This window comes from Aptenodytes forsteri, unplaced genomic scaffold, assembly GCF_000699145.1.
Source record: "Aptenodytes forsteri isolate BGI_AS27 unplaced genomic scaffold, ASM69914v1 Scaffold2, whole genome shotgun sequence".
Classification (NCBI taxonomy): domain Eukaryota; kingdom Metazoa; phylum Chordata; class Aves; order Sphenisciformes; family Spheniscidae; genus Aptenodytes; species Aptenodytes forsteri.
This window is the reverse complement of record NW_008795695.1, coordinates 15,917,620-15,926,874: the sequence shown is the minus strand read 5'-3', so window position 1 is coordinate 15,926,874 and position 9,255 is coordinate 15,917,620. Positions and strand designations below refer to the sequence as shown.

Sequence of the window (9,255 nt, the reverse complement as noted above, 5' to 3'; positions counted from 1 at the left end):
CAAAACACAAAACCCCTACGATATGCCTCTAAGTTACCCTCATTGAGATGGGTCAGTCAAAAGGAAAAGAAAAGGGGAAGCCGTGGGAAGGCCTGCTTCTTCTGGAGACATAGCGGAGACCACGACTTCCCACGAGTGGAATAGTTTGTGCGAAGCAGCGCCGAGAGCTCCACGCCCCGCTGGGACCCTCCCGCAGCCCCCAACATCAGGAATCGTCGCAGAGGGGGAACGTGCAAATTTCACAGACAAAACTCACGGCTTTCCACTTCTCAAAACTTCCGTGCATAAAGCTAGCAGGAAGGTTTTTACTCTTACACCTGCATTTTTTAGTAGGAAATTCTGCAAGCACAACAGCAGCACAGCCAGCATCAGTTTGATTTTAAAAGAAAAAGTGCATGACCCGAAACAAAACACATTTAAGACACACAAAGGACGGTTTGCTATTGGCAAACAAAAAAAAAAAAAGCCCTACTCTATCAAGATCCGGGAAATCCCATTTTCACCCACCCTGGTCTTCTGCATGCACAACTAAAGCCAGGCGCCAGGTTCCAATAACGAGCCTGGCGCCGTGGGAAGCCATGTGAATTTAACACAATTCATCTTGCAGTCAAATATACCACGGTCGAGAGCCTAGGCCAGACTCAGCTCTACGCTGTCGTGCGGCCTTGAAACAATGACTGCTCCATCACTCAACCAAAAATTTAGGATGGTGCGAGTCTTCCTCTATTTGTCTCAGATGCAAAAGAAAAAAACCCAAAACCCGCATTTCTAAGTGGTGCTGCATGTATAAAATAGCCCCCGCATTCCCAGATTAGTGGCAAGCCATTAATTTTGCATTTGCTCCTCTCGAAGGCTGAGTGACATCCTCGCAAAGCGGGATACGGCGTGGAGGGGGCGAGTGTTTGCTTTGCCAAAGGCAAGAGAACAAAACAACCGCCGGGTGCGATGCATTTATTCTTCCCGTTTCAAAATCTACCGGAAAGCCCGCAATAATCTGTGCTCTGGGTATACCTGACCCGAGAGCTGGTATCCAGGATACAGCATGAAGCTGCTCTTTTAGCAGGCCCTCACTAACCAGGCTAAAGCAGGGAGCTAATGAGCTGCCTGTCCCAGGCACCAGAGCATCCCCCTCACCTGCCGCCGGGACAGAGCAGTCCACCACCTACACCTGATGCACCCACTGGTTTAACCTGGGATCCCCACTGTCCCGCCTCTCGCCGAAGGGGGGCTCTTAATGTTCCTGCTAACCAGCCCAAAGACCAAAAATCGGTCCAGAACACATGCTCTTCACCCTGCACTTGCTCAAGCCCGTAAGAAAGGGCTGTGGAAAATTATACCCCGGAGGTATGAATTTTCCTTCAAAACCAGACCACCCTGCCAGGCAAATTAGCAGATGGATATAGGTAGCAGAAGCTGCTGCTGTATTCAGCTCCACTTTTAGCATGCAGTTACCACTTAAAATAGATTCTGCAACTCAAAATAAAGGAACACCTTTCATCTATTTTTGTAAAAAGGAAAGGCTCGTCCTAGGGCGGAATACCTACTACTGGACGAAAAGGCTAATTTTGTCGGGCAATTCTGTGTTAAGAGGCTATAAGAAGAATGTCATTAACCACAAAATGTAACCATAAAGACCATAAAACTCTACATTGTTAATTAATTAAATGCCTCATTAACTTTTTTAACATGATTTATTCAATTTACAAAAAAATTAGCCATCACTGCCGAATACAGGAACATGTGGTGCCACAAACACACTTTTGCTTTCAAAAGCATCTCTCGCTAACGTTAGAGAAAGGCTGCGACAGTGCCACGGGGCAATTTAATGTCTGTTCAGGTGCTCTATTTAAACCAGCAATCTGAAAATCTCTCACAGTTAATCCAAAGAGTCAAGCTAGCACGTCACCAGCCAAGATATGTGCCACTGCCGCTTCTGCTGCCTGCCGTTTGTTGGCCAAATTGCAAACAGCAACGTTAAAAGGTGCATGCAAATTTGCATGCTCCATCCTCAGCTACAAAGAGGTGCCCTTCGCTTTAGTCTCTCCCACCCGTGCTCTGCAGCAGCTCCTGCCCCTTTTCCAAGGGAAGGGGTCAGCATCCCCCCCACGCATCTCCCATGCCCTGCGCATCCCCCATGCCCTGGGCAAGCATGCTGCCACCAAGAAGCACTATTCCATTCCACCCAACCTCAAAACATGGCCCTTGGGAGAGGCATTATAACCTGAGCTGTAACGCTTCCCTGCAGCACTGCGCCAAACCCCAGAAGTGATGCTCGTCCCCTGGCAGAGCGCAGGAGCCCCAGGGGAGCTGTGCAAGGGCAGGACAATGCTCAGGAGCTCCTGCTCCTGCAGCGGTGCCACCAGGGACCCAGGGCCGGACCCTCGTGTGAGGCATCCCCAGGGCAAACCCTCTCCCCCTGCCTGGGTAGGCCCTGTCTTCGTGAGTGTTTAAACGCCCTGGAAACTAACACCATCTTTTCCCCACCCCTATCACACACCACACACTCCTCTAATTTCACTGCCTTCCCAGGCAAGGTTTAATCCCAAATTCACCAAAGAACTTTCCAAGTCCAGACACACACCAAAAAGCAACAAGCGGCACAAAGACAACCCGTGTTTCCTCTCCCATCAAATTCATTACGCAAGCCTTTTGTAATTTTTTTCCCAAAAAGACTTTACGCTGCCTATAATTCCCCCTTCACAAAAAGTAAATTACAGTTTTAAGACTACTATTATCTCAAGTCATTTGTTTCAAATGGGGAAAACAGAATGGATTCGAGAGCATCCATGCACTGGGATGGGTTGCTAACATCCTGATGAAGCAAGGCCTGGTGCAGAAGCCTAGTGAAGAAAAGGCAAAGCTTCCCACGAGCTTCGGCGGGGTTTTGCTCAGACCGTATGGGTTTCCAGAGCCGAAGACCATTTGCTGCACTGTCTTTACGTAGCCTTGTTGGCTGCAGCCCTGCAATTTATCTGACCAGACACAAGCCGCATTCGTCCTTCAACATTTCACTCTCATGTCAGCTTTTACAGGCAAAATCGTAACCATGTGTGTCTCGCCTCTCCACACCTATCTGGGGCACATCTGTACTGTGCGATTGAGGGTGGGGCAGAGGCACCTGAGCTAGAAGCATCAGGGCTCCCCGTGGGTCCAGGAGCGATATATACAGCTGGCCAGCATCTTTGCATGCCAAAGGTGCCAGTGCTGCCTCTGGGTTTGGGGTGGGATCTCTGCACGGTCGCAGGGCATCTCTGCTGCAAAGGCAAGCAGGCAGGCAGGCAGCCAAGGGCAGGCACGAGCTCACCCAGTCCCAGGGCAGAGCCGTTGGTGCTGCTCTGCCCCAGTACAACATCCCTGCCGCCGTCAGGGCTCGGCAGTGCCCTGTGGTGCCAGCCACTTCCAGCTCCAAGTCCTACACCAGCACTTGACGTCCCTTTGCAAGCCATGGCCCCCGTGGCGCAGACTCATTCGCCTCCTCTGCCATTGGGCTGGTGTGGGGCCGCAGGGCTGCCTGCTGCCACCGCAGCAGCTATGAGAAGCCCCTGTGTGCCCGTGAGCATCCAGCACTCCCACTTCAGCATCAGCCCCCAGCCATCAAGCTGCAGCCACCAAAAGTTGCTGCCCTGCTAACGGGGACAGCAGAAAACAGACGTGTGCAGCTGCCACAGGTCACAAACCATCAAATTAGCTTGACCCAACAACTTTGTTTTGTTTTGTTTTTTTAAAGTAGAGGAATTTGTAACTTCTTGACCACTCTGATTTTTCTGGAGACAGAGGAAATTCAGCTTTCTAATAACCGCAGTAGTCTGGTCGCTAGCAAGACAAACACAGCTACGGAGTTTCCATGGCTGAACAAACTATCACAGCTCACCACAGGCCAAATGAAGCCCCAAAGGGGCGGCGTGGCCACCCACCGCGCCGGTCCTTGAAAGACATGGGCGATGCCGGATCCTGGCAGCAGCTCGGGCACACAGACTGGGCTCTCCTCCCTGCCCCGCTTGGCTCTCCTGCCCCACGCTCCGCCAACAAGAGGACCCACTGCCGCGCTGTCAACGCTGACCAAACGATCAAGGCAAACAACTGGAATATTTAAGCCTATTAAAAACGTGGTGTTTGCTTGAACTTCTGGGTGAATTCAAGTCAGAAAATCCCCGACCAGCTGATAATGGGGACACAAGGTTACCCCAGGGCCCCAGGACACCAACCTTGGTGAGCCCGGGCATCCCCAGCTTTCTGCAACCAGCCCAGTAATGGCCAACGCTGCAGACAGCTCCTGCTATCAGCAAAGCACACGGAGAGCCCTCGGCCCCTGCTTGAGCAAGACCTCAGCCCATCACCAAGTTTCAGAGCTGCCCCCATTGAGAGCACGACAGGCACAAAAAGCAAAGTGCACAAGCATCCCACGGCAGCCTGCTACGTGTGAGCAGTACTCGCCCTGACAGACACCGTGCAGGAAGAAAATACACTCCAATAGCTTGGAGCACATGCTACAACACATTTTGATTTTGGATCCATAGGAAATTTTAGCTCCGTAGGAAATTAAATCATTTAAATTATGGAGATTACCATAGCAACGTTGTAACAACCACTTCTCCTCTTCCCAGCTAGAGCTGAAGTGCCCTGGGTTAGAAGAAACCTTTGTCTAGGGTAAACAAAACCTTTCCAACAAACCCTGCCTTTCCAGAACTGGAGAAGGCCTCTCTCCACACGAAGCTCTCCAGCTATACAAAGGGCATTTAGAGGTTTCTACAAACCCCTGAGGCTGGGCAGGCCCCACCTGGGCCCGGGCTGATGCCACCTTCCAGTGCAGGGCTCAAGCCCAGCTCTGAGGTCCAAGCGGTCCTCTCGCCACCAAGGCGAACCCTGCAGCTGCGCTGATCTGCAGCAATCGCTCTCTGCGATGAAACACCTCTTTGCAAGATCTGAAGTTGAGCAGCAATGACGCTCATACCTATATGCCCCTATTTCCCCAATAAAAGCATGCTTCAAAACAGCGAAGCTAGGGGACTCATCAGTTTCTGATTTTTTAGCAAGAGAGGGGCCGTTTAGACAACATTGTTCCAGCTACGCCGAGCAGCTCCAGACTCCGAGCGTAAAGCATGCAGGGTGCTCCTACAATGCATCTGATCATGCAAGAGAACACTCCAAGCGCTACATCCCGTGTCAGACACCAGATACTCCTTGGAGAAAAGAACAAAAAATAAAACCCTTCTCCTAAACTACATGCTCTTCACACATAACAAAAGCAAAAATCGTACAGCTCATTAAAGATCACCATAAAGACTACTTTAAAAAAACCCCATTCATTCATTCTGTTTGCAGAAGGCTTACATTTAAACGGAAGCGAGTGTTACCAGTAAAACTTTACCCTTTGCTCATTCACGCAGGATGCTGCTTACCCTGCGTCCCCGCCAGCTGACCCAACCGCAGTGGGGACCCATTCCCACGGCGACCTGCCCCTAGACCCGGCACGCCGGGGAAGGGAATGCAGCAGGGGAGAGGGGGCCTGCAAATTTCAACGACCAAACTCAAAGCTGCCGCTTCGCAAAATTTCCGTCTATAAAACTGGAAAGAAGGTTTTAACTTTTGAAACAAAAAACCATTGTCCCGCAGGGCGGTGAGGGACCCTTACCTCGTACCCCAGGCGTGCCGCCCGCTGCAGCAGCGTTTCCCCCGCGTTCTTATTGACAATAAGCCTCCGTGCCTCGGGCGGCATGGGCCGGCTCGGGGTGGTCTCCTGAGGGGGGCTTGCGATCGGCAGCTGCGAGGGCTGCGAGACAGGTAGCAAAGAGGGAGTCTGCTGCAGGCGATCGTACAGCTTCTGCTCGTACGACTTGGCTGGCGAGGAGTCGCAGTCTGAAGTAGGCTCTGGTCGCTTCCTGACTTTCCTCGTTATCGCGACCTGTCAAAACCATGATTGTGGCGGGCTTTTTATCCTCGTTTTTACAACACGGCGGTGGGATTGTATTTTGCCAGCAAAGAATTACACTTTTCTACTCATATTTAATATTTTAAGAAAGACCTGCTCCAGCTTTTAAATGCAAGATTCCTCACCCCTTGCAATAGCGCCTTTAACTCGGGTTGAGAAAAGCAAATACAAAATGTGCAAAGCATCCACAGATGAATTTGAATGCAATCCCCGCTACCCTGCATGCATGACAGCACATTAGTTTTAAGCAGGCTGGCTCTGCCTTCTGAGAGGCTGGTGGACAATTAAGTCTAAATAAAGATACCTTATCTTCAGCATTTTCGATATCTGTGGTGTCATCCCCTGTCAGAGATGACCTCCTTCTCCTCTCCTGCAGTGCCAAGTGTTTTGTTTTACACTGACGTTTCCCTGATGGCTTCTCACACTCGCTGTATTTCTGCAGCAGAGATGCATGTTGGAAATCCTCCTCTTCGTCTGTGTACAGCCCATCTGTCTTCCGGCTTTCTTTAATTTTCTGCTGTTTGGCAGCCAACCTCGAGGCTGGAGTACAGCTTGGCTGAGCCTGCCTTTTGCTGTTTGCATTGGTGGATGAAAGGCTCTTCATGTGCGGAGACACTGGGAATACGGGCAAGCCTAAATGGGAAGGAAAGGCATTACACGTTGCATGGTGTGTTAAAAGGAAAACACATTGCTAGCACTTAACACAAGCTCCTCGACTGCTTAAGAGATCTACCAATTGCATTTTCAAATCATTAATATTTTAAGCGTTCCACATTCAAATTGTAAATAGCATCTTGCCAGTTAACGTTAAGCTAACAGTTATAACGCTCTGATAAAAATCGCTAAATGATAAACGCCCCGCGCCGGGTGCCGGGGCTCCGCGAAGGCCGTACGGTGCCGTGCCATGCCGTGCCGTGCCAGCTTGGTGCTGCCGCAGCCCAGCCGCCACAGGCAGAGCGGAAAGCCGCCGCTGCACCGCCTCGCTGGGAGAAAAACTCGCCTCCTTACCTGGAACTGCTTTATCTGAAGGGGAACCAACTCCTCCGGCAGCCTGGGCCCGGCCGGGCTTGTCCGCCTTTGGCTAGGTGTGGTCGCAGGGCAGATACACGGATGGCGGGGGAGGAGGGGAAAGCGAGAGAGGCAAGAAAGCAATGGATGAGGTCTTAATGGGACGGCACGGGGGGAACGCTGAGCTTAGCCCTAAGACGGCCATAAGATGGGGGACATCTCCTTGGCAGCATTTTTACTTAAAACACAAACCAAGAGAAGAAAGGCTACTCAAGGAGCCGTCCCTACAGAAGCCCTGTGCAAACTCTCTATCAAGAAGCGCAGGGATTTTGCAGGAAAAGCAATCGGCTGTGTTTTCCCGAGGACTCCATCCAGAAGTGAGTCTTTCCGTGAGACCAAAAAGCCCTGGGACATCGGGGAACTAAGGCCAGTGCTCTGCCGCCCGTGGCAGGATACTGGCAGGGCCGAGTTTTCTCCGGGGGTTAGGTCTAACAAGATGGAACCCACAATCTGGGCCACATGCAAAAAGCATGGTTACTTTTTTTTTTCCAGAGTGCAAGCAAGTTTACAACAAAACAAGGACAGGAAAGTTGACTTTTTATAGTCTGAATTTCCCTTGGGAAGAGAATTGAGGTGACCTCAGAACCAACCTCTCTGCAGAAAAATTAAAGGTTGCTGGAAAGGAAGGGACACTTCAGCCAAACAATACCACACCACTGAGAGAAGGTGCGGAAAAAAACCTGAGCACTTGAAAGAGGCTCCTTTGCTCCGAGAAGTCTCTGAAGTGATGCTACTTTCAGAACAGAAGAGATGGCAGGAGCAAATAAGGCAGCTGCTCAGAGAAGAGAGACCTTTATTTAAAGAGACTCGATCCAGAGCCAGTCGGTAAAGAAGAAAATAAAATCTAGAATCCTTTTGGTGGGCAGCTTCACACTTTTGTCTTCCTTAAATAGATCTGTGAAAGCAACTTGCAGAAGGCTTTCTAGATTAAAGATGAAAACAGAAATCCCTCAGTTCTTTCGAGCCACTTTCTAGAAAAAGATGCATACTGTGGCTTGCCAAGCAGATGTCAGGGAATTTAAGGGATACACAATGTGCAGATTGTTCAGCAAAAATCCAGTAAGTTTTTTAGGCTTTGCAATCCTGAAGGAAGGCGCCTAGTCGTAGGTTGAGCCTACGGATGCAAGGCTGTCTTTCCAACTCTGCAGACAGCATAAAGTAAGGAGTGTTTAATTCTCCTGTTCCCAACTAACCTAATTGGAGTAGCACGTGAAAAGCCCAATTCCAATACAGAAGTATCATCATTATCTACTTAATCACTTACTAAAAAAATTGCAAAGATGGAAAGCAGCAGCGATGAGGTCTGGTGAGTGCAAAGGGAAGTAAGAAACTGCTGCACGTAGAAAAACTAGAATAGAAAGAAAAAAACCTCACAGGTCTGGAGAAGGACAGAAATACCAAAAGGATGGAGGAAAAAAACGCAGGAAGAGAAGCCTATCTCAGAGAACTACAGGCTTTCCCATGCAGGGATGCCAAGGCATTAAAAGCAGAAGTTTAATCACCACAAAAAATGGGTACTCCAGCCTGCAAGCTCCACGTAAACTCTGTGCTCCACTTCGACCCTCCACAGTGGTGACAGCAGGCAGCAGGCTAAACGTGCGCCACAGCTAAGAGATGGAGAGTAGCAGCGCTATGCCCAGGAGCTTCGGGGTCAATAATGTTGCAAGAGGCCAGCGCTATCCAAAAAAAGCCAAGCGTCAGCCTGGGAAATGCAAGACACACAGGCAGAAAAAAGGCAAGCGATTAATCCTGGAATCCCACCCCATCTTTCTGACCACTACATACGTGAAGAGAGAAGAAAAACAAGAGCAGGAATATCCCCAAATACGCATGAAAAAAAAAAACCAACCCTAAACCAAAACCCCCAAAAAACCCAGGCCTCCGACTGATGTGGGTTGTGGCGAGTCTGACTCAGAGCAGGACCTGCCTCCCTTCCCGCAGGAGCGGGCTGCAGAGAGATCCACACGGAAAAGCAGCTGCTGCCGCGTCACCTGAATGCTCGCTTGTTCAGCTCCCACCCGGCAGCTGCCTCCTCCTGCCTGCCAAGCCAGCGGCCGCCGTGCTGCCTGCAACCCGAGGCGGCTCCGAGGGGCAGGCAGCAGCTTTCCCGGTGGGCAAGATCCTCCCGGCTCCTCTCCTCGGGCCTTTTGTTTCCGCGCTGCCCAGGTTTTCTCCTCACACCAGAGCGAGCGGCTGCGGCTCCCCGGGGGACCCTCGGGAACGATGGCCACCGCCCCACCCGCCCCACCCCGCGGCCG

The 9,255-nt window shown here is 50.8% G+C and overlaps 1 protein-coding gene across 1 annotated transcript in view; it reads right to left on the bottom strand.

The window, feature by feature from the left end:
• Positions 1-9,255, bottom strand: part of BCOR (BCL6 corepressor) — a 41,568-nt gene that overhangs the window by 11,536 nt on the left and 20,777 nt on the right. The window contains exons 10-11 of the mRNA XM_019473073.1: positions 6,234-6,562; positions 5,633-5,902 (exon numbers count right to left, since the gene is read on the bottom strand). Coding sequence (XP_019328618.1) covers positions 5,633-5,902; positions 6,234-6,562 — 599 coding nt within the window. The remainder of the gene's footprint in view (positions 1-5,632; positions 5,903-6,233; positions 6,563-9,255) is intronic.